The sequence below is a fragment of the Hydra viridissima genome, unplaced genomic scaffold, assembly GCF_058129835.1.
Source record: "Hydra viridissima isolate aposymbiotic clone 2 unplaced genomic scaffold, HvirCarnegie_v1 scaffold_1, whole genome shotgun sequence".
Taxonomy (NCBI): domain Eukaryota; kingdom Metazoa; phylum Cnidaria; class Hydrozoa; order Anthoathecata; family Hydridae; genus Hydra; species Hydra viridissima.
Genome location: NW_028324300.1, coordinates 37,732,757 through 37,759,264, shown reverse-complemented (window position 1 = coordinate 37,759,264; position 26,508 = coordinate 37,732,757). Strand labels below are relative to the sequence as shown.

Here is a 26,508-nt window from a genome sequence, read left to right as displayed (position 1 = left end):
GATAAAGAATTACTGTAGCCATTATCAATACTGCTGGATGATAACTAAGCACACTTTCTACTGATGTTCTTTTTAAGCCTCTGCAACTCAGCATGTAGCTTCTGTATATGTTCAAGCACATGATCAGAAAATGTTGTGGGTAACATTACATTCACTTATTGTTAGTATAACTTACTAATGTAATAGTATATTCAATTAATAAATTTATTTTCTTTATTTAGTAGTTTACTAACTATTAAAAACTTTATTTTGTTTATTTGGCAGTGTTCTGCGTTAACTGAAGTCTGAAAATGGATATATTTGAAAATTAAAAATGATCAAACTTAAATTTGAGAAAATTTATAAAGTTTTTTTAAATCCATATATAAACAAAAACAGCACATTTTTAGACTGTTGCAATACACCAACATTTAATCTGGTTTACTCAAGTAACTTATCTACCAGTAATTGCTTTTTGTAAAAAATTAAATCTACTTTTTTTAAAAATTTAAACATTAAAGATAACTGAGCAATCCTCAAATATCGTTAAAGCTTAAACAATTTTTGGCTATATAGAGCCTACACATGGTACATAACCAAATGATAGGTTGAGAGAATGGAAATAAAATCATTGCAAGCTTCCTATAATATATTTAACAGTGTCATTTTTCCTGACCCATTTTCTCCTAACAAAAATGCTGAGAAAAATTCAATTGGTTGAAGATTTCTAAAACCGAGTTCCCAACAGTAGCAAATGAACAACAACAGTAGCAAATGAACGTATGGCAGCATACACAATTTTTAGAGGTAGAATTCACATACTTTTATATTATCATCTACAAAAAGTTGAGTTTTATAATTGTTTTTTGATGAAAAAATGTTGAATAGTTTACTATTTCAAAATAAAAGAACTTTTTTTGTTCAATATTTAGGTTATTGGAAGAAAAGAATGCATAAAATCACATATTAAAGCATCTGTATAACATTTCATTAAGTATATTTACTACAGCAATATTATAGCCATATTAAATATGCTAATTAAGGTTTATTAAGTAAAGTTGAGCAGCAATTTAAAATCGTTGTGAAAGTATAAACTCAAAAAACTTAAATCAATATCTTTAAAAAGAATAAGGGATCAATCAAGGTAGGTAAGTCAGATTTGAGACTGTGACAAAGTTTGAGACTACAAGAACAAGTTGAAGAATACCTTAACTTAGTAAAAAATATTTACAAATTGTGGTCATTTACTGAAGGTTAAACTAATTTGACAACAGGTAAACATGTTGATGAGTGAGATTTATTATATAGCTATTTCTTTTGTTTCAGAAAAATGATTAACAAAACATGCAGATATGTCTAAAATCATCAACAAAACCACTGGGCATAGTCTCTATTTTAATGTTGTTTATCAAATAGTTAAACTAACATTAGACATACATTAACAATTAATATTCAATTAACATTAAATAACTAGCTACACACAAAATATATGCCTTAAACATAGTTGATTGCAAGTTTAAGAATCTATTTTATAATTGAAACTTACATCCTTCTGCAGTGATAAAAGTCTCATGGACAGCATTAGAATGTATTCCTAACCGGTTAAACGCTGTCAATAGAAATGTGTAGGAAGTGTAAGGTTTTGAATCAAACCATACATATTTATTGGAGGTGTTTGAGTTAGCAACTGTTGTGTTACTTTGCCTGCTGTGTTCTATTAACTGGAAGTTGTAAAACTCTGTTTTGAAATCTCTGATCCTTCCTTCAGTTGACCATGTGATGTTTACTGATATATTTGTAGCAACAACTTTTGCAACAGGATCATCAACAACAGCTGAAAATGAACACACTTAAGTCTAAAAAAACAGTTTTCTGAAATTTTAAACAAATTTTTTCTTTATCAACTTTTCAGGTGTTTTAACTTGAAAGCAATCAAAATCTCACCATCATAACCAGTAAATACTACAGTAGTTTTAACATATGAAAAAACATCTTTGGATTCAGGGTAGCTTGCTGTTACAGAGTACCCAAAGAAACAAGATGCACTTTTATTATCATAAACTCGACAATCAGTGCTGTTGTTGTCAACATTTAAATGAACCTCAGGCTTTATCTCTAAATAAGAGTGGTATGTTCCGTTAACATCACTAGATTTGTTGGTAGCTGTTATGATATAACTCATGTTGTCATCAGTAATAAACTTTCGTCCACTGAACTCCTTTCTCCATTGAATAGAAACACCAGGTTGGCCAAAAACAGTGCATAGAACTGTGGCTGTGGAGTTTTTCACATTAAACAATTGATTTGGCAAAGTAGCTGTAGGTGGGAAAGCTAAAATTATATCAAAAACGCTCACAGATCAAAAGATCCAAAAGGAAGCAATCAAAACAAACTTACAAGCATAAAAAAGTTTGTTTTTTAAATGCATTTTGTGTTTGGAGTAAAATTATTTTACACTTAACTATGCTTTCCCAATATAAAAGCATGCATAAAACCCTAGATCCATAAAAAGGGAAAGAAAATTGAGTAAAACATTTTTCTGAGTTGTTCTTTAACTTCTATCACAATGTCTTTTAACTTGAGATAAGAATACTTATGGCAAATTTATTTTCTAGTTTTTAAGACAACTGTTCATTTTACCAGCACCTGGCTGATATATTTTCATTAGTACTTCAAAAGGGTCATTTTAAACTTTTCTGGCATGGTTTTTTAAGCAAAGTGTCAATCTTTATAAAATAACACCCAGTTAGCAAGCCTAATAGCAAAATATAACAAAGTTGCTTTTTTACTTTAGATTTTAAAGATGCTTTAAACAAATAAAATACAAGAATCAGAATGCATCTACTTTTAAACCTATGTAACCAATGTTGGTAACTATTAGCTTTCTCTCTATACTACACAAATGTTTTTCTTACAATCCACTCTCTTTATAACAAACTTCTTACTTCATATAAATAGCAAAACTCACATTCTTCATTGCCAAGGAGCTCCAACCTTGCAGAAACAGAAAGGTAATACAAAAATTGCTCTAATCTTAAACAGCGTGCCACAAGTTCAACAGGAAATTCATTGACAGTTGTAGCATAACGACAATTTGTTCCCAAAAAGCGATACTATAACCATAAGATCATGTATAAGCTTGAAACCTTATCACTATAGAAAAACTGCAGAGAAAATTAAGATAAAAACAACATAACTGATTGAGTGTGTCCTTTGAAAAAGAAAACAAAGCAAAATGAAAAAAATGCAACCAAAACAATACAGTATTGAAAAAGAAAAGGTTCAGTAGTTCATGGTAACAAATACTTCTATTTTTTAGAATTTTTTTAGAATTTATAATTTATTATAAGAATTTACAATTTATAATTAAAAATTATAATTTTAACAAACCTTTTAAAACTAAAGTTAAATTAGAAATTAAAGTTAAAAAAAACTTTTATCACTTACATATTTAACCCTTCATACAACAGAGGATTAAAATTAAGACAGATAATGCGCTATTTTGGTTATGCATATTTTTTAGATCACACAACAACAGTTTACTAAAACATTGTGTTTATGTTACCATATGACACTAAACATGTAATATCAAACAATATGTGCTTTGAAAATACCATTCCACAAAAATCTTCATCATAAAAGAAGCTCCACATGTTTTCCTTTCTAGGAAAGAAAAACATGTAGAACCCTCAATTGTGTACATGCTTGTTCAACATTTAAAATTAGCCCCATCATTTTTCAAAGATAAATTTTATCAATTTGACATTGGAGCAGCTTTTTTATTTCTTGTGAAATACATTAATTTCTTTGACGCAACCCTTGCTCCAATTTTATACTGCTTCAATTATGATGATTTTCATTTGAAACTCAATAAAGTGATGTCTTTATGGAACACTGCTTCAAGTGAAAATGAAGTGGATTTTAAGGTTACTTCTTCACAAGCAATTGCTCAAGTTGTGTTGAAAATTTTCAACACAACTCTTTATTAATATATCTTTTCCAAATTTTGAATATGAGTTTTTGTAGAAACTGGGATTGTTCTTATAAAACAAATATGTATGTATTTACTCAAACTTTCTCATACTTAGCAAAAAAAGTCAAAACTATATCTTTAAAAGTGGACAAAATCGTGTCTTTAAAGCTATTGTTGTTTGTACCCAGTAAGCAAGTTCTTCTTGAATTGCTCATGGTGCTAAAAATCAGGGATTTGACTTGAGCTTTGGAACTGTAAGGCTACTTCTATTAAGTAACTTTAACCTACTTGCATAACATCCACTTATAAAATCATTCATAACAAAAAAACAGATTAGCGGGTTTAAATTTCTGCAAAGAAATAATGAAGAGACCAGCCAATTCGTAAGATTGGGTAGTCTTTTCAGATGAGAGTCCAAAATAAATTTGAAAAACTGTGAAATATCCACCATCACTTATGGTTTGGTGTGTGATAAAAGCTGCTGAACCTTTTAAACTAGAGATTTTTGGGAAAAGCATGAAAGTTAACAAAACAAAATATATTTACATTCAAAGAGGCTAATGTTAAAATGTACATGCAGTTCAGTTGTTATAAAATCTTTCAGCATAAATCAGTAACATGCCATATAGAAAAATTGTGAAAAAAGTTGTTAAATAATTGTTTACATGATCATATTTAATCTTCTTAATCTGAACAAATCAAAAATACTGGGTTTTCTCATAATAAATGTTATGATTATATTTATGCAGAATACAAAACTTGTTTTAAGAAAAGAAAATTTCAGCAGTAACCAATATCTTCTTATCAGACTGATGTCAGCAAAGATTTACAGCCACACAATCCTCATCAAGAAATAATCAAGCTACAAACATTTAAGAAACTTCTTTCATCATAAGAATTCACTGCAACAAAGTTGCTGCAATCAGAGAAAATATAATTGCCCAAATTATCTTCATCATCAGATTTCCCTTTGAAGAGATTATACAACTCATGTGAATAAAGTTAAATAGGAGCTGTAGCAATCTGATGGCTGCATTCAAAATACATGTTAACTAATTCATTTTTTTGAATGAAATAAAATGAGTAAATGAGATGCACTTTAAGTGTGTAGCTGTTATTTTAATTGATCATAGATAATTAGACACATTGTTTAGAGTCCCATTTAGTGAGAAGCATAGTAGTAAAACAGAGATATATAAAATCCAATAAGTTTAAAATAGTTTCACTACCTCTACCAACCCCACAAACAAAATAAAACAAGAAAGTAATATAAAAAGATTGCTAAAACAGCTGCAAGTTTGAAAGAGTGCTTTGTCTTTATTGCATTTTCCAACTAATTTTTGAGAGTCTTCTAACCAATAGTCAAAGATTTCAGCAACATGGTACTTCTAACAAATATAAGCTTTTCATATAACAGGCTATGTTAAAGTTAATATCTATCAGGCATCTGAGAGATGTAAGAAAGAAGTAAGAAGAAAGGATGGATGGTGAAGCAGAGTACTGAAATAAACACAAACATAGTTTAAGAAACAAAGCTGCACTGCATCAATAGCATAACTTGAATAACTCACATTAGATCCATTAACTGAATACAAGAATGGGACATCAACACTGTAACCATACTTTACAGAGTACTCAGTTATGCGCCCCTTATTGTGATACCCTTGACCTTGAAGTGCTATGGCTGACACTGTTTGAAGTTCTCTGAAACATATTTGAAACCATGGATTGAGATCTAAAAAACACAAAAGAAGAAAATTCCCAAAGGTAACTATCTCTGCAACAGATAAAGTATCCAACATTAATAAAACAATTATTCTATGCCCTTTAAAAACATTAGTGTCAGCATAAAACATAAGAATCAGATGAAATAAAACCAAAAACAAAACCATAATCATATCTTGTCCAGTCTCCTTTCATAGCATTCAGCCGCCCTTTGTCTGCATTGTTTCCTTCACCATTTGCATATGATGACGATGCAGTTACAGTTACATCAGGTTTTCTTGCCTCTATGCCCAACTTCTTCATATTAGCTGAAAGAATCAAAAGAGTAACAAGAACTGTTTTCTTTCTATCTTGGGCTCTTACTATCTAATCTTTTTCATGAGCTACTTGCCTGAATTGCAACCAGTGAATATTGCAGACATACATGTGTCTTTAGAAAGTGGACTCAGCTCTATATATCTTGTCAATAACATATCATCAAACCAAAATGTCACATAAGATTGGGGAACAGAGCTTGTTGAAAATGTCTAAAAGAAAACATGTTTTTATTTTTCTACACTAAATAAAAGCAGACTTTTAATCTATTCTTATGACAGTGAAAACTCCATATTAACTTGAGTTTTCACTACCATAAGAAAAGGTTTTAACAAAGCCAAAGTCAGTTTTATCATTTATCCTTCAGGAAAATGCATGACTTGGTTTTCCTTTTTGAAAATTGTAATTTTAAACTCACCATTTGTGTGCATCTTGATTTTACTTTACAATAATTACCTTTGAAATGCGATGCTCCAGGGTTGGGAGTTTATCTCTGTTACCATGTTGAACACTCACATTTACTTGCACAGATGCATTTTTAATGAGCAACATGAACCCACTCATTGTTACCTTTTTACCGAAATCATATCGAAGATTCTGATTAACTTCAATGCATTTTGATGTGTTGAACTCAGAACTCATGTCCTTGCTATCAAAGCTGTTATTTGATGAACTGTTTGACTGGAAAACATGATAAATCGACAGTGGATTGAGTTTTGACGAGCAAACTTTAAAAAAAAACATTTTACATTTAGGTTCTTATCTCTAAAAACAACACTATTAACCAAACCTCACCAGATTAGTTTGCAAGGCAAGCATACATCAAAACTATTGCTGATAAAAAACAAACTTGCAATACAATCTCACAACATGACAATAACAAAAGCCTGAACAAATCAGTAAACAAAACACTGAACATTTTCAAAAGAGACAATATATCAAGTAAAAGTGAACACAACTAAAGATTCCAAAAATGTTTTATGATAAAATTGTTAAAGCAGAGCTGTTCACACACTTGTTAAGCATCAACAAATTCCTTGATGCTTTGAAAGTCTTTGTAGTAGCATTTGGAACTATGCTCTTGAGTGCTCCAAAGATTTAAGGAATTGATATCTTCTTTATCATCAGTACTAATCAATAACTTATAGCATGCTTGTTAAAAAGAAGACAATTATCAAGTGGGTTGCTGATGGTTTGTATTTCAATATTAGGCTTAGAATCCATTGTTGTTTGCCTTCTCTTTTTTTAATTCTGTAAACAATCTGCTGAGCAGAGCTCAGCGTAAGCAATTTTTAAAAAAAGTTGAACAAAAAACTTAAATAATCAGCCTATAAATACAGGGCTTTAATGTTAACACTTACACTTGATTTAGAGATAAACATGCAGTAGACACTTTTACATTAGACACTTTAATTATTCTCTTAATCCAAAGCTACAAAATTAGACACACTCATCTGAATCCTCTTTTTAAAGTAATTTGAATAAAGCTTCGGTTCAACAAACTCAAACAAAACAACCTACTTTCTGAACATCCATAGAGTTCCACTTGCAAACAAAAAGGTCTCTTTTTATCCACAGATAAAAACTCCATATACCGCACAGTCAAACCAGATTCCAGAAACCAATACCTTTTAAACTGGTTTTTTGGGTGCATAAATCTCTATACAACAAATCATGTTAAATAATACTGTTAGACCTTTATCTTGTAATATATATTGTGCATAGTAGCATATAAAAAGCATCACCTAAAGAAATCATGCTAGCACAAGCTTAGGTAGAATGACAATTACAAAAACCAAATTAAAAACAAACAATATTCCTTCTAATAGCATGCAAATCCATAAATGTCAACCCAAAATAAATAGTCTACTTGTCCTAAGATAGCTAAAAAAAAGTTTCATATCAAAAAATACCCTTAGAACTCTAATTTCATCATTCTCAGTAGAAACATATTGTATGTCATCGTTAGGATCATTGTTAAGCTTTATCCTGTACTTTATATAGATTTCCTCAACAGCAGCATTGTTTCCTTGAATTGCAAAACCTACAAAGGATATTAAAACTTTTATAGTTATGCTAAACTGCATTCTAAAAATGTTAAGATCAAACATGTTTTAAGCCCTCAAACTTTCATTAAACAGGTCTTGGAAACATTTGATCAGATTTTCTTTGAAAAAATCCCTTTTCTTACATATGCATATCATGAACTGACATTGATATTGTGATATCAGTAATATCTTTAGAATCTTCTTTCAAACCTAAACCATTGTTTTCTTTTGAACAAATTAGTTTATTTAAGCTTTTAAAACAGTTCATTTAGAAACTGCTTAAAAAACACTAACCAACAAAACTTCAAATCGGAATAATTTGCAAGTGACTTTTTGGGAGTGTTTCTCAGCAAATCTTCCATCTGTTTCACCACTTCAACATTATCTTCATTTACTTTACTAATTCATGCTTTGACAAAACTGACAAACATATCTCAAATTTCTTACATTTTCAGAGCAAAGTGCTCAAAAGAAAATCACAAACAACCTGTTATGGTCATAATTCTGCCAAGATCAATTTGTATGTAAGGTTCAGCACCATCTGAACACCAAAAACCATTTCCATTATGAAGTTTTATATCTTCTTTTTTTGAACTTGTTTGTGACGATCCTGTAATGCTATTATCATTTATAATTCCAGTTTCAAAACCCACTGGCTGCATACATGCTTCTACAGAAAAAAAGAAAACATTGCTCATGTCACAAAACAAGATAATCATCAGGGGAAAAGCAAAAGAATATTTATTAAGATTTAGTGGTCTTCCTTTCATAATTGATTGTGCATGCTTTATTTTGAAAAGGTCTCAACTAAATCAAAGATCAATGCAAACACTTTTATGTTCTCTAGGCTCATTACAAATACTTTATGTGCAACAAATTGATTTATAACATTTTGAAGGACAACTCATTTTACTATCAAATTTACGAGGTAGCATCAAATAGTGAGTGTTTAACTCAATGAATATAAAAATCAAACCTCCAATTAAAGTTTCTGCATGAACTAAATCTGATGTTTCAGTTGAAGAAGAAACAGAAACTTCCAGCTGCAATCAAATAAAACAAAACATGTAAAAAAAACCTCTAAGAATCACTTAAAAAGAAATAAACAGTGATTAAAAAAAAATTTACTAAATGCAACCACAAACTTTACTAACCTTACACTTGTATTTGGTATTTGGAGCAAGATCTGTTATTGTTACAGTACGATCAGCAACTGAGAGAGTTCTTGAAATTGTCTCTTTGTCATCAGATCTTGAACAAGTTATGCTAAGTGCGGAAATACTAACAGCGCTATTTATTTGCCACCAGAATTTTAATGATAGAGCATCAAATTCTGCCAGTTCAAAACGCTCAATTGCTTTTTGAGAGAATACTAAAATTTATGTAACATCAAGATAAACCTAGTGTAAGGGTAATGCAAACAGCAACAGTAGTTATTGAATTATTTTTTTTGTGACCATTAATTAATTGTAATAGTTATTATATCTTACAATTTTATACTGCAGTGTAAAATCATGACACAAATAACTTTAATATCAACTTTTTTATAAATGTATAATTTTGCTGAGATAATTCTTTAAACAAATAGAATTCAATTACAACGCACAGTGACTCAGGATGATCAAAAAACAGCAAAAACTCAATAAAATTTGGTGAAAATTGTAAATAAACATATTTTATATGAAAATATTGGTTTTTTGGGTCAAGGAATACAAATTTGTTAACAAATTTATGTTTAATGCACACCTTTGACGCATATAATGTGTGCATATTTGTTCACGCGCGCGTAAGATTTGGCTGCATGCGTAAAAAATGGTTTTAATTAAAGTTTTAGAATTTTCAAGCCAATACACAACATCTTGGTACTTTACTCTACTTGATATTTTCATCCTTCTAGCAGAATTACCATCATTTATTTCAGCTGCTAATATTGGCATTGTTATACCATCTACATAAACACAGCTTTAATAATATTAATGGTAATAACTGAAACCAGAGGAGAAAAAAATTTTTTTTGGATGGTATTTAAACTTTTCCACCAAAATATCGTGCAAGAAGGGGATAAATGTGTGCAAGGGTTTTTGATCATTAAATATTGTTTATCGCTGAGGTCAGTATTCACTTTTAAATCAAAAGCTTGCTTTACACTCATATGTAAAGGAAAGGTTTTATCCAAAGTATCTTTAAATTTTTTGAATTTTCTGTAAAAAATTTGACTCTTTTTAAAAAATCTACTTCTTGCAGAGACTAAAAATAGAGCCTGATGTTCAACACCTAGTTTTTTTTATCTTTTTTTCTTTTGCATTGCTCTCCAAGGACCACCCATCATTTATGGGGTTTGCCAGAACCAAAGCAGCTTCTTTTATTGGTCATAAAATTTTCTTGAAGACATTAATAATCTTTTTCTATAAATGAATCTTAATTTCTACCACATTGTTTTAGTTTTTTCTACACTTTTGAATAAACATAGCTAAAGTAGCCTTTAATTTATTTATATTCTTTTTGCTAATTTCTTTTGTTTTGTATGATTTCGTTAAGTAAATCCTTCCATAATCCAAATTTATCCACTCCAAATTCATGTATATTCGGGATAAGATCTAATCTTGTTATTGTTATTGTTTTTAAGAATCACCAAACTAGTAAAATCATTAATATATATTATAAACATTTTTGAGTACTTAATATAAATTTCACTTTACACTGTTTAACATTTTATTTTATTATTTCTTTGACTATTGTAACATTAAGTTTCCTATAATGTTTAAATAAATAATGTTACTTGTATATTACAGGAAATACTGAAGTTGTTAAGTAAAGCTATTTCAAATATGTAGTACTTATAATAAAAAATCATTATTCAAAATTAACAATAAACATTTTAACAAACTCTTAAGTAGCATATGATGACAAAATTATGTATCTTGAAACTATATTTGAAATGCTATTTGATATGAAACAAGTCATACAAGTAAAAAAACTCAAATTCAAAAAATACAAATGTCAATGAGTCCATAAAAACCTTATTTTCCTCCATTTTAATTTGTTTTGGTATAATAAACTACTGTTGAAAAATGGCAGAAAACAAGGTTTTTATGGATTCACTGACATTTGTAATTCTTTAGTAACTCGCTATACCGCAGGTGGCTGCAGTAACCCCTTTATATTCTAAAAGTAAAAGTCTTAATTAACTGAAAAAAAAAAAAATCTCCTTGGAACTCGGTGGAACATTTTTTTAGCTGATATTTAAAACAAAAAAGTATGCATATTTTCTATGTAATTTTAGAAAATTCTTCTAACTTGAACAAAAAAAATCAGATTGAAATTTTTTTTTTTCAATATATATTTGAAATATATAAAGTTAAAAGACTATCTTAAAAGTAAATTTAGACTTTTATTAAGATTAAAAAGTCTCCATTTTTACATAATAAAAATCTCCCATTTTTCAGATTTTCAGATTAACTTCTTTTAACAATAAAATACAAAATATAAGTTTTATGAGAAAACTGTTTTTACTTTTTAAATAAATAATAATTGTAGTTTATCATTATCAAAAAAAGGGCACTATATTTACAAAAAAGTCGTGAGGGGTTTATTGCCATTTCTTTGTTGTTTTGAGTCACTGTGCAACGTTACTCACCTAGTTGTGCCCGATAAAGAAACCAAATATAAATCAAAAGCATTGTTCTTTAAAAATATTTTAAGGCGATAAATGTCTTTATGAAACTATTTATAGCTCGTATAGCTAGCCCACTGACAGATATGCATTAGCTTATATGTAGAATTACCAGCTAACCCAGAAAAAGAATTTTAGGTTTAGACACGCTGCTTTTTAACGTTGACCACAATATTTTAACATTTTAAAACACTTCAAATTCAGTTATTCTTCACGTGGATTTCAGCTTTGCTAAGATAATATCTTGTGTAAATAAACAAGCACCGTTGAAGCTGAGCAACAGAGTCTCGGTTTGAAAGGTATCGCTTGGTCACTCGACCGGTCATTTTTTAAGTTACCCATCCTACGATACCGATAACGAAACCAATTTGGTATCGGTTTTGGACCAAAAATCTGTCCTACCAAAACTTTTTTAAGTCATTTTTTAAGTTACCCATCCTACGATACCGATAACGAAACCAAATTGGCATCGGTTTTGGACCAAAAATCTGTCCTACCAAAACTTTTGGTAGGACAGATTTTTCAGATACCAACTTCGAAGTATCCTTAATGGTAGTATCGTACATACGAAACCAAGACAGATGTTTAGTTGAAGCAATATCTGATAGCTACCGCATTACAGTGAATCAGAAAGGTGAAAAAATAGCAAAAATTATAACAATCAAATATAAACATGTGATACAAATACTAGCGTTTTTTGGTCAGGGTCAAAAGATTTAAACTTGTTTTAAGAAATAAACTTTACGAGTACCTATGACGCGTATTACGTGCGCTTAGGAATGTCAGAATCATTTCCTCGATTTAAAAACCATACAAAAGAAAACTACGTATTTTTAAATTAAATTTTAAGTGCACCTGAGCCGTGTACAATACATGCGTATACGTAAGAGAGCACTTAAGCACACAAAGATTAACTTAAATAAATTTGGGTTCCTCAAACCAAAACGCGCATATACACTAATTAAAAAAAGAATTTGGATTTAAAAAAACAAAATACCTTATTATTTCTGTGACTAATACAAAAAAAGAAAAAAACTATTATATAAAAAAAAAAAAACAGCTTAATTTTGTTATTACGTCATTAACAATGATAAAAATTCTGGGAAAGTGGTTTTCCATTTTTAGGTTAGTGTTTTTCAACACTAATGTTAAATATTACAGGATAACTTCTGATCAAGAAGTATTGGACTTGTTTATGCTAACATTCTTTTAAGATATCTTGGCTGCATAGTGCATTCTAGCTTTGCGAATTTCCTTATTCAGAGCCACTTGCGATTTCTCAGAATAAAAACCGATATACAGTTCTAATGCCTCGGATATCTGCACCCCATGATCCTGTTTTATCAGCAAAGATCTTAGCCTCTTCATATGCCGTTCAGGCGGTATTCTCACCATTTGTGTTGCCAAAACCTTGTTTAAGCATACCAACTATAAGGCTAAACTCCTCTCTAAAACTCTGTTAAATATTCTTCTGTAAATTTTTTACTGATATTTTTTCAAAAGAGGATTTGGCAAAGTATGTTTTAATATCCATCATGTATCCCAAATGTAAAATGTTGTTGAAGCCTGTTCGGCTTCCCGATAATAAACTACCGGGTTTATAATATTCCCGCAATGCATAGAGATCGTCAAAGTTAAGTACTTTTTAGGATTGTATTTGTTTTTTTTTGGGATTAACCTGCGTTTTGGGGTTGTCTGGGGCGCGTATTTTTGCTAGCATTAAAAAAAAATTACATAGTGTGTGTGTAATTTGTGTTTGTGGTTGCATCAGAATTAGCCATAATTTTTTTTTGAGTAAACATTTGTTGTAACTGGCATTCTTGGGGTTCGTAATAATGGTAGGTGTTGCTGGAAAAAAACGTATTCGTATCATTACCATCATTGCTATAAAAAACATACTTGAAAAGGCTAATAATTGTATGACTAATTTCAGTCAAGGTAGTGACTCAGTAGAGGAACTATCTAGTCTCAAAGAAGTTTTAATTGAAAAATATAATAAGGTTAAAGCCATTTGATGATGAATTAACAAATTTAATTAAAGATGATGAAGACTTACAAAATGAAGAGAATTTAGCCAATGAGTTCTCTTTATTTTTTAAGAAAAATATCAAAATAATTGAAAGGTTTAATGATAATTATTGTAAGAATAACAATGAGTCACAATCTGGGAGTGTACAAGGTTCTACATCAACTTTTGGAAAGATTAGTATTAGACCTTCACCTTTAAAATTATGTACCTTTGATGGAAAGCCTAAGGAATGGCAGATGTTTTATGAAAATTTTGAATGTGCCATTCATAATAATGAAGATCTTTCCCCAATACAGAAACTTAACTATTTACGTAATTTACTTGAAGGAAAAGCATTAAAAACAATTTCAGGTTTAGCTTTAATGAATGATAATTATAACACCTCATTAGAACTGCTTAAAGAAAAGTTTAGCAATAAACAACTTTTAATATCATTGCACATGAAGTCACTCCTCGCTTTAGAGAGAGTGCAAAACATAAACAATATTTCTTCGTTACGTCAAATACATGACAATTTTGAAGTTCAAATTAGAAGTTTAGAAAATTTAGGTATGGATTCCACTATGTATGGACCTTTATTAATTCCTATCATAATGCAAAAAATTCCAGAAGAGTTAAATTTAATTATTACTAGACAGTTTGATTCTTATGATAATTGGGATATAAAGGGTGTTTTAAGAGCTTTAAAATGTAAACTTCAAGCTAGGAAGAAAGCTCAGTCAGAGAGAGAAGGTAAAATTAATCATTCCACTGCAGAGGTGCTACATTCTAGTGCTCACTTTAAGCCAAAATATAATTTAAAATGTGTTTTTTGTAGCAATAGTCACAGAAGTGAAAATTGTAAAACTGTGACTAATATAAGTTCTAGGAGAAATATTTTAAGAGAGAATAGGCGTTGCTTTAATTATTTAAAGCCAGGTCATATGTCTGGTAATTGTCGTTCTAAAATCAGCTGTTTTGAATGCTTCGGGAAGCATCATGTGTCTATGTGTTTTAAAAAGTTTTCTTCTCATGTTGACGATGAAAAAGAATCAAACAGTAAATTGACATCTGTTGCAAGTAATGAATTACTAAAATCTAAGAATGTTTTATTGCAAACAGCTATTGTCACTGTCAAGAATAAGGAAAATACGTAGAAATGTCGACTTCTATTTGACAGTTGTTCTCAACTCAGTTATATTTTGCCATCATTACGTAAAAAGCTTTTTCTTCCCACAATTGGTAGGAAGCAAATAAGTATTAAAACCTTTGGTAATCAAACCCAAACACAAACTTTAGATATGATTCAGTTTTCAATAGTAACTATAAACAATTCTTTAATACCTGTAACAAGTTTTGTTAAGCCCATATGTGCTCCTCTTATTGCTCAATTTATAGAAGAAGCCGTCGATTCTTTTGAGCATCTTAAAGTTCTCACTTTAAGTGATAGTAATGTTGATTGCAGGTCCTTAGAAGTGGATGGATTAATTGGTGCTAATTATTACTGGTCATTTTTTAATGGTAAAGTAATTCGTGGCGATACAGGTCCTGTTGCTTTACAATCAGCAGTTGGTTACGTATTAAGTGTTTGTGTCAATACCATATCTGGAAAGAATTGTTGCATTTTTTCCACACATACTTTAGAAGTCGAAGCTGAATTCATTAACGAAATTTCTAAGTTTAATAATAATGTCAAAAAGTTTTGGGAATTAGAAAATTCAGAAATTGAAAATATTGTTATCAAACACTTTAAGAATAATATTCATTTTGATAATAAAAAAAGCCTGTATACAGTTAAATTGCCATTTAAAGAGAACCATTCTTTATTAGGTAATAATTATAGTTCATGTACAAAACGTTTGAACACAGTTCTTAAAAGGTTAAAGAATGATCCTGAGCTCTTAAATGAATATAATGAAATAATCATAGACCAGTTAAAGTCTGGTGTCATAGAAAAAGTAAATAACTATAATTTAAATACTAGAGGTGTGCATTTCTTGCCACATCGCCCAGTCTGTCGTAAAGACAAAGTTACAACAAAAATGAGAATGGTTTTTGATGCCAGTTCTTCTTTATCTGGTCCATCTTTAAATGATTGTTTGCATGCTGGACCAAGTTTAGCAACATCTTTATTTAACATATTATTACGTTTTCGTGCAAATAAATATGCCTTTTTAGCAGATATAGAGAAAACCTTTTTGAAAATTGCTCTTGATAAAAATGACAGAAATTATTTACGTTTCATATGGTTTGATGATATTAATAATGTTAGTGATAAAAACTTGTTTATATCTCAATTAGCTACTTATCGTTTATGTTGAGTTCCCTTTGGTGTTACTTCATCACCATTCCTTCTTAACGCCTCATTGATTTATCATGCAGAGAAGTATTACCTCTCTGATGTCAATTTTGTCACAAAACTTTTACAATCCTTACATATAGATGATTTAAACTCAAGCTGTAGAACAATCGAAGGTTGTTTATTTTTTAATAAATGTAAGGACATATTAAAAGGAGGTGGTTTCCACCTAAGAAAATTTGAGTCTAACTCTTCCGAATTTGAAAAACAAATTAACGGTCACAATTTTGAAAGAAAATTAAGTACAAAGGTTTTAGGTCTTAGATGGAATAAGGAAAAAGATTCTATAGTTTAATCATTTGAAGAGTTGTTGAATTTAGCCGTAACAGTTCAACTAAAAGAGAAGTAATGAGTTTCATTGCCAGTATTTATGATCCAATAGGTCTTACAAATCCAGTAGTTGTAACATGTTAGAATTTATTTCAAAGAATTTGTATTGCTAAATTAGGTTGGACTGAAAAGTTATTTGGAGACTTATTGTCAGATTGGAACCTTATTTTAAATGATTTCAATCCTGTTTCCCAAATAGCAATGCCGTGATGGTATATGAACCCTGGGTTGGGTACTATGAATGATGTTAAGCTCGAATTACATAGGTTTTCTGATGCAAGTGTTAAGTCTTTTGGGTGTTGTGTTTATCTTAGATTTTTTAATGCTAGTTTTAGTCGCGCCTCTTTGATAACCTCGAGATCTAGGGTTGCCCCATTAGGCAAAAACACAATACCTCGATTGGAACTTTCTGGGACTTTACTTTTAGCAAAATTGTTAGCATCTATTTACGATCAATTGATACCAATTGATAACGTTTCAAATGTAGTAATTTGGACTGATTCAACCATTTGCTTGCATTGGATTGTTAACACGAACAATACCTATGAACAGTTCATATAAAATCGATTAACTAAAATGAGACAATTAACTTTACTTTATAATTGGAACTATATTGAACCCTATAAAAATCTTTCAGATATAATTTCTTGAGGATCATCACTTAAAAAGTTACGTAGGAATGAGCTCTGGGTTTCTGGACCCAATTTTTTAAATGATGTGAATATCAAATAGCCATATTATGAACATGTCAATCATTCAGATGAATCACTGGAAGTTTTATGTAATGTTGCACACTCTGTATGTAATCTTAATCTTGACTTTATTAACATTACTAAATTTAGTGATTATAGGTGCTTACTTCGAGTAACATCATGGATTCTGCGATTTCTCAATAATGTAAAAGGTAAAAAGAAGAAGATTATGAAGATCGGTCCAATTACAGCTGAAGAATTAGATAACTCAAAGCGATTGTGGATTAAATTTTCACAATTAAATCTAACTGATGAAAATAATTTCAAACGATTACGAAAAGATCTTCGTTTATTCACTGAAGATGGAATAACTCGATGTCGTGGCAGAATCAAGAATGCTGACCTAGAATATGACACTATGTTTCCTATTTTTATTTTTAATAACTGTTATTTTACTAAATTATTAATTTTACATTTTCATAAACTTGTCAAGCACAATGGGGTGAAAGAAACACGTTAATGCATTGAAATCCCAGTATTGGATACCATGTTGTAGACAACTAGCAAAAAGTGTGATACGAGAATGTACAACTTATCGACGTCTAGAGAGTAAACCTTATTGTTACCCACTTGCTCCTCCTCTACCTCAAAGTCGTTTAAACTCTGATTTCGCTTTGAAGTCTGTTACTTTAGATTATGCAAGCCCACTTTATGTTAAAGATGTTTACAATGGTAGTACATCAAATAAGGCATGGATTTTTTTGTTTACATGTTGCAGTAGTCGTTCAATTTAGTAGATGACTGCTCATCAAATGCATGCATTATGGGTATTCGTAGATTTATTGGGAGACGGGGAGTTACTGATATAATTTATTCTGACAATGGTTCTCAGTTTGTGTCATCTGAAACTCAATCCTTTACTGCTAACCATTCTATAAAATGGAAATTTAATGCGGCTTCTGCACCTTGGTGGGGAGGGATGTTTGAGCGACTGGTTCGAATGACAAAAAGATGTTTAAAAAAGGCATTAAAGTCCTCAAAATCTTCATATGAAGAAGTACGAACATTGCTTTCTGAAATTGAAATGGTATTAAACAACCGAACAATAACTTACTTGTATAACGACCAGGTCTCAAAATCAATGGAAAGTGCTCTAATCTGAAGTTGAAAGTACACAAATATACCACAAATCGCTAAGATTCGCCATCTTGAAAGTGATTATTTTTTTGTTTAAAAGTTATCTTTTAAAAGTATAACTAACCTGGTTTTTACTTTAATAATAAAGATTTTGAATAATAGAAAGTTGAGGGAATTCATTTTGCGTAACTATAATCACGCTAGTTTGTTTTAGCTGGACTCTAACTCTGTTGAATAAAATACCTTTTAAACTTTTATGGAATAAGTTGAAAAGTTCTTTTATTGATTGTGGACTGCAATGAACTTTAAAACAACTAACACGCTTCAAACTAGGAAGATATTTTCGCGCTAGTTTGAAGCGTGAGCTATTGACTTTATTTTCATACTACAAGTTAACCTCCCGTGAAAAATTATTTTTATTATATCTTTTATGTGAAAAAGAATGTTTCAATGTAAAAGTTGAATGTGAATGTTTCATATAAATAGTTTATTTTTGCAAAGAACATTAAGGAATTCCATTTTTATTATTCGATAAAAGTTCGTTTTTTCATATCCTTTTTTTTTCTTAAACATTAATAAAGATTATGTTTAAAAGTAAGTCAAAAATTTTGTTATAAATTAAAATTCACAAGAAAGAATGACATGTTTCATAAGAATAACATGTTTTATAGTTCGTTTGTCGGTCTGATGATCCTCTAAAAAACGCATCAATAATAAACCAAGAATAAAATTCTCTATCAGAATCAATCATAAAATTAGGGGGGGGGGGGGGGGAGAAAGTGTAGTAGCGCCCAGATTTATAAAGTTTAATTACTCTAGTTTTTAAAAAATATCTATACTAATATATAACTCTAAATAAAAAACCTCAAAATACGTTTCTCTCTCAACAGCGAAAAGCAAACTTCAAAAAACGTGGCACAGAATTTTAGCACAAATATCGGCAATTGATTGAAAGAGTCCAATAAACGAGCTCTTTCATCTACTTTCTAAAAATTAACTAAAAAGCAATTAATTATTGTCTTCTGAGAGTATTAGTTACATTACAACTCAATTTATTAATTCGTAGCAATTGTTCTTTTGGGTAGGTTTTCTGGCATTTTTTTTAGATTTTGACTCACTGTGCGCACAGTGGTATTTTTTTTTCGTTTTTTGTTTTTTAAGAGGCAGCTTTAGGGACAGGTTTTATTTAATTTGGACTAACAGTTACATAGTTAATTTTTACATGGAGGTTAATATGAGATTAATAAAGCTAATGATGTAGTACTAGCCAAGAACGATTGTGTTAACTGTTACAACTCGACATGCAAAAAGGTATTTACTTAAATAAACGACTGTACGACTAGTTGGAATACCCTTTTGTTAATGTTTCAGCATGTCTGTTAATTTAAAAATTGTGTACAAAAGGGATTATTAGACATATTGAAGGAGAACATTTTTCTTTTTCTAATAATGTAGTATCAGTCATTAATAAAGCTCTTACCAATTAAAGAAATCTCAAGGCCCTTTGTAATAGAGACGCAAACTTGTTTACCACCAAAGTGCCATAACATACGTACTGAAGTACTTTTACTAATAGTAATAACTTACAAAGGAGTTCCCGGCTTAATGAAATTTTAGAACCGAGCTGGTAATCAAAAGTTGTTATTAGCAATAAAGCTGTGTTTACTCGGTCAGTAGTTTATGATGATAAATTTAAATTATTAAGATAAAAAATTTATTTAGACCATTAAACGTTTTTTTAGAATATACGATGATAAATTTAAAGCATTAAAAGTTTGTTGAAAAGCTGTTGTTTAAATTCCCTAATTTCATAATAATCGGAAATCAGGATTGAAAAAAAAAAAAAAAAAAAGTGATAACCAATATATTTAGCAGTTTCCTGTACCCTTTTAAGCAATTACATTACAGGGTTATTTGAGGCTAGATTCATCAATATTTTTTTTATTAAAGCTTGTTACCCTTGACAAACTTATTATTTGAGGTGATTGCAAATATAATTCTTGATGACAAAACATAAATCCTTCTTTGATGGCAGTTTTTTAATGCATCCAGTTTTCAGTAAAAGCTTTATTTGTTTTTTCAGTAACAACTTTTATTGTTTGCTTTAGCAAGCTTAAATGCTAATGAACAAACAACTTTTGTTTACAAATCAAAAGATGTAAATTGGATAATCTGTTTAAATATTTAACTGACAATTTCTCTTCATAATTAAAAACTTTTTAATATGGATTAATTGGCTATTTTTTAGCTTTTTTTAAATAATTAGATGTGTAATTGAATTTTGAGGAAAAATTACGTTCAGCGGACAATCTGAAGAGGGAAAATGAGAAAATTATAAACATTATCTTTACATTTTTATCCGACTCAAGCATATAACATTCGAACGAAGAAAAGAGCGAGTCAACCAAAACACCAGGTGGACACACGGAGACTAATTGAACTTGTCATATAAATAAATGATAAAGAAAAAAGAAAGAAATGTTAAAAACAGAAACTAAGAAAAGACGTATCCATGGAGACTTGTTCAACCTGTCCTTTGTAAACAACCAAAAACTATAAAAAGCTCGAAAGATTTTGAGAGATTCTCCTTATGAGAGAATCCAATGAGAAAGATGAGAAGATCTTAAAGAGGATTTTATGAGAAAAGAGTTTTAAGAGAATATAAAAGTTGATTTTATGAGAAAAGGATTTTGAAGATTTAAAGAGAATTTAATGAAAAGAATTTATGGAGAATTTAAAGAGAACCTTATGAGAAGAGTTGGTAAGAAAACATTTGAGTAACTTTCAATATGCGTCATTATATGTATAATTGTATTGTTATTTGTATGAGTTAATCTTAAGAGAATATATTGATGAGAAATAATTGAGAATATTGATTAAGAAAAATGAGTAAGAGAAGAAAAACGTAAGTATTAAAAGTCGTAAAGTCGTAAGTATTTTTTATTTTGTTTGAATTTTGAGTAAGGCAATATTATCATTATTAATATTTTCATCATTGCTTTATGCGTATACAATTGTTATTAAAAAGTCTGATGCTCCTATCGCGCTTTTACCATATCTGAGTTACACACTGACAGTCCTACCTCACATTCTATTACATTCTATATTTGCGCTACTCCCACATTAATCTGCGTCACGCTACCATTATACTTAAATAGAACCAACCGCCACAGTCACCATTATCTGCGTCTAGCTTCTTGGATCACATAAATAATTACATAAAATAAAAAAAAAAAAATTTAAACAAATTCCCCACCCTCACAATATTTAAAACTGTTTTCGCAAACGTGACTAGAAATACAATGATATGAGTTTAATTAGTAAAGTTCTCAAAAATTCTGTAGCCATTCCGAGACAAAGACTAATCAAAAGAAAACTAGTAAAGCCTGTTTTAGAACACCATGATTCAGAAGTTGAAACAAAAGTGCTAAACAAACTTGAAGAAGAAGAAATCAATTGTCTGTACAAGAATTTAAAAACCATCTACGGACAGATAGAAAAAGAACGGTTAATAAAATCTTAAAGATTTTTTTAGAGAGAGCTTTTGAGGATGTATTAAGATTGAGTTTTTGAAAAAGTTTTTTATTTATGGATTTTAGAAAAGAGATTTTATGAAAAAATAATTTTGAAGAATTTAAAGAGAATCTTATGAGAAGAGTTAGTAAGAAAAAATATTTGAGTGACTTTAAATATGCGTCATTATCTGTATAAATATATTGTTATTTGAATAAGTTAAAAATTAACAGAATATATATTGATGAGGAATAGTTGAGAATATTTACGAAGAAAAATAAGTAAGAGAAGAAAAACCAATGGTAAGTATTACTATTTTTGTTTGCATTTCGATTAAGGTAATAATATTATCACTAACACTTTTATGCGTTAACAATTGTTATTGAAAAGTCTTACTTTCCTACCACGCTCCTACCACGCTCCTACCGCACTACTATCTGACAGCCATCTGTGCTACACACTGACAGCCCTACCTCATTGAATCAAATATCACATCTGCGCCATTCTCACACTCACATCGCTGTTATCAAAGTATCTGCGTCACGCTACCATTACCCTCCTTTCCCGTCTTCACCAAAAAATTTCACAGTATACCCGTGCCATCAAACTTACATCAGATAAAAACACATAAAAGCACATAAAAACACCCCCCTCACAATATTGACGTTATTTCCTTGAAATATTTTAAATATAGTTTAAGCGGTTTTTTTTTTTGAACTAATTTGAGGTAATTTGTAAAGTGTAAATTGAACGCGAAACTTATATACAGGCAGAGAAAAGAATATGAATAATTACAACGTTGTGTTTGCTGCGAGAAAGCTACAAGCTAACCGGGCGTGATGGAGTCATCTTTGAAATTTCCGGATATCTTCTGTAAATACGATAGAACGTCTAATGACACAATTTGGTTACAGCGAACAAAGTTAATTGCAGAGAAGCATAGCGCAGAGTTGACAGTGCTCGTTCCTGTCTTGTTGCGAAGTGATGCTTACACTGTCTTAGATGGTTTGCAAGTAGAAGACAACAAAGATGCGAAGAGAATATATGTGTCTTTATTTATAGAGTTTTTTCTTTGGATGCCTACACGGCATGAATTGTGTACGAAGCGGAAGATGAGTATTGAAGAACAAGTGGATGTCTCTTTTGATGATCTAAAACTTTTCTCATGTTTGGCAAAGTAGCCTGACGAGGGAGTGCGACTGGCGTTTGTAGTTGAATTGCTAGAAGCAGTGTCTGAGATTTGGATCCATTGACGTGATATTTCCTAAAGTAAGAGCTGCTTTGAATCAAATGAGATCCCTAAGGATCAAGGAGGAGCGTAATTGAATTGCACGGAAATTTCTGAAAGCGGATATTAACGTAGTTTCCTTGAAGTATTCTATACATCGCTTGAGTAGTTTTTTATGAGCGTATTTGAGGTATTTTATAAAGTATAAATTGAACGCAAAACGTATGTACAGGCAGAGTTTTTTAGGAGAAGAGAATATGTAGAACTGCAAAGTTGTGTTTGCTGAGAGAAAGCTACATGTTGACTATGGTTTTTGGTTGAAACTAAAGAGTGCACATATCAATATTAACATATTTCTTGTTAGTAAGAATGTTAGAGAACACATGTCATTGCAAATAAGGCATGCTATCGGAAAAATCTGCCCACCATTTGCGGTGTGGTAAAGCTAGTTAACGGTCGTTTTTTGAAATTATTTTTTTGTGTGTGGTAGTGTTTGCATAATAGAGCATTTTGGATGAAAAAAATAATTAAAAATATTGTTTAGTTTCAAAATGTCAACAGAGCAAACTAAACAAAGATTTTTGATTGTGGACAAACAGTTAAAAAATCCAACTTTATCGAATAGAAAGTTGGCGAAATCATTAAAAATATCAAGAAGAACTGTAGATACTGTTCTTAAACGGTTTACAAAACAGAAAACTATTCAGAGAAAACAAGGAAGTGGTCGAAAAAAACGCACAGCAAATCCTTGAGCTCTCAAACGGTTGGAGACTTCATTGGAAGAACATCCTGATTGGTCTGATAGATATCGAGCGAAAAAACTGAAGGTTTCCAATTTTTTTGTACACAAATGGCGACAGAGACTTGGATATCAAAGTTTTAAAGTAGTTAAAATGCCAAATCGAAACGATAAACAAAATTCAACCGCAAAGAGTCTAGCTCGAAAGTTGTATGACAACTTGTTAACAAAACATAATTGATGCATTTTGATAGATGACGAAACTTATGTTAAAATGGATTTTAAACAAATTCCTGGGCAGTGCTACTATGCTTCTATAATAAGAGGAAATGTAAGTGATAAATACAAGTATTTAATGACTGATAAATTTTCGAAAAAATTGAAGATTTGGCAGGCACTTTGAAGAATTTGCGGCAAAAAATCGCCAATTCATGTTTGTTTGGGCACAATGAAATCTTCGGAATACGTGAAATGTTGTCTTTCTCGTATAAAACGACTAATTAAAGCTCATAGAAGTACTTCAGTGGTGTTTTGGCCTGATTTAGCCACAATACATTACTCAAAAGATGCTTAAAAGTTTTACGATGATAACGGAGTGATGTTGGTTCCGAAAAAGATGAATCCTCCAAACTGCCCCGAATTAAGTCCTATTGAAAAATATTGGGCCATCATAAAAAAGAAATCGAAACTAAGAGGAAAAACAGTAAAATCAGCAACAGATTTGAAGAAAAAATGGGACTACGCTGCTAAAACTTACAAAAATCACTCTGTCCAGAAACTTATGGGAGGCATCAAAAAGAAAGTCAGAATTTTCTGTAAAACTTAATTTTTTTTGTTTTTTCCCTACTAATATGTAATCTTTACAGTCTTAATTTTTCAGAAATATATTGATTTAAATACATTTAAGCTTTCTTACATCCTTTTTTGATCAAGAAAGGTGGGCAGATTTTTGCGATAGCATGCCTTAATCATTCACAAATTTTTAAGCTTTTATGAGCTTTAATTTCTTGTTAGTAAAAATGTAACAGAACACATGTCATTACAAATAATCATTCACATATTAAAAAAACAATAACCTAAACTATAGAATTTCACAAAATTCATGCAGTAAAACCCATAAAACAGAATTTAAAAAAAATTGGTATAGGTAAAATAATTAATTTAGTGTATTTAAATATATATGTAAATATTGAATGACCTTAAATTATGACCATATATTGTCCTATTACTAAAGTAGTTATAAAAAATGGTTGGAAGGTGACTGCGTTGTTGATCCCAAACAAATGAATAATATAAAAACTAAATTAAGTCGTAGAAATGAGGAAATTTGGATGAAAGATAAAGATTATCATTATTGCCCAATTTCTTGGGCAAAAATTAATTCGTATTGTTCTACTTTGAAATTAAACAGTTTTAGAAAGACAGACGGTTTAAGATTTTTCTTTTTCTAACATGCCGTAGGATCGGCCTAATTTTAGATTAAGGTCAAAAGTGTGTATTACAAATGAAAGCTTCTCATCTATCAAAACACCAAGATAAGTTATTATCACTAAATAAAAACTAGTTTTACCCAGTTATTGGTGGCACGTGGCATTTTTATAGAAAGTATGTTATGTCTTAGATAATTCTATTTCCTATTTTTTGGTATTCAACTTGATTTATCTAAAACCAGCAAGATCGGCCACATGCTGATTAAAATTTGGTTTTGTTTTGTTTATTTTTATTCAAGACATGGTGTACTTTTTAACAACAAATTTTTTAATGGATGATAAACTTGTTACCGATAAAAAGTTGAAGCAATAGTAAGAGCATTTGAGTAATTTGTTAAATATAAACAACAGCTTTTTTTTTTTAGATTGACATTTCAAGGTTCTTTGAAAATTAGCCTCTAAGTTTTTTCTTATTTGTTTGATCATGAGTTTATTTGAAAAACTAAAAGATTCCAGTACTCGTACTACTAATAATTGGCTCAGAGAAGACCTTGAACTCCCTACAAGATTAGCATAACATTAACTAGCATTACAGCATTAACTTGCTTTACAACATTAACTAGACTAATATCAAATGGATTATATATAATCAATATGGGTTGTATATATACAAAAGGCTTTTTCAAACTTTATAAACATAGACACAAAAATTACATTCTTCTATCAGAAAAAGTTTATGTTATGACCATGTTGCAGTAACTATCAACAAGCTCTATCAAAGTGTACCATCAAACATTTACTACATTAGGTAAATGTCTCTTTTGGTGAGAAAAACTAAAATGACTGTGGAAAAAAATATCCGGACAGTTACTTTCTGCTTATTTTTGGTCAAGATTCTCAATAGAGTTCATGATGTAAGATCTTATAAGTATCCAAGTAGCTTAGGATAATATAAATAAAAATGATAAAAATCAAAATTTCTATTTCTGTAACATTAAGAATCCATTGACGACCGTTAATATGGTGAAAAGTAAAGAATTGACAGAAGTTGCTTGGAAAGAGATAAAAGTGCTCTCAAAAGAAAGTAAAACGGTTCGAGAAATAGCACAACAGCTTGGTATGCCCAAATCAAATGTTCAAGATACTCTGGCGATAATTAAAAAGCATGGAGTACTCAAAAATTTACCAAGATCTGGACAAAAACGAAAAAAAACTCCATAAATTGATCGAAATATCTTCACATTGGTTGAAAATTCTGTGAAACCAAATGCAACAGATATTGCGAAACAACTCAGAAAACTCGAGTTAGTCAATACAGGTCCTCAAACTGTTAGAAACAGGCTGCATGAGTATGATTTA

At 30.2% G+C, this 26,508-nt stretch overlaps 1 protein-coding gene across 2 annotated transcripts in view; it reads right to left on the bottom strand.

Annotated features, from left to right (window-relative positions):
- Positions 1-11,971, bottom strand: part of LOC145192711 (receptor-type tyrosine-protein phosphatase S-like) — a 31,335-nt gene extending 19,364 nt beyond the window's left edge. For both annotated transcript variants that reach the window (XR_016452762.1, XM_090088249.1), the window contains exons 1-13: positions 11,678-11,971; positions 9,195-9,412; positions 9,017-9,083; positions 8,528-8,710; positions 7,906-8,036; positions 7,514-7,652; positions 6,449-6,720; positions 6,069-6,204; positions 5,842-5,985; positions 5,524-5,687; positions 2,948-3,092; positions 1,924-2,310; positions 1,526-1,813 (exon numbers count right to left, since the gene is read on the bottom strand). Coding sequence is in view for 1 of the 2 variants with exons in the window: in XM_090088249.1 (XP_089944375.1) it covers positions 1,526-1,813; positions 1,924-2,310; positions 2,948-3,092; positions 5,524-5,687; positions 5,842-5,985; positions 6,069-6,204; positions 6,449-6,720; positions 7,514-7,652; positions 7,906-8,036; positions 8,528-8,710; positions 9,017-9,083; positions 9,195-9,412; positions 11,678-11,720 (2,317 nt within the window). In the remaining variant the exon portion in view is untranslated. The remainder of the gene's footprint in view (positions 1-1,525; positions 1,814-1,923; positions 2,311-2,947; positions 3,093-5,523; positions 5,688-5,841; positions 5,986-6,068; positions 6,205-6,448; positions 6,721-7,513; positions 7,653-7,905; positions 8,037-8,527; positions 8,711-9,016; positions 9,084-9,194; positions 9,413-11,677) is intronic.
- Positions 11,972-26,508: the final 14,537 nt, after the last annotated feature.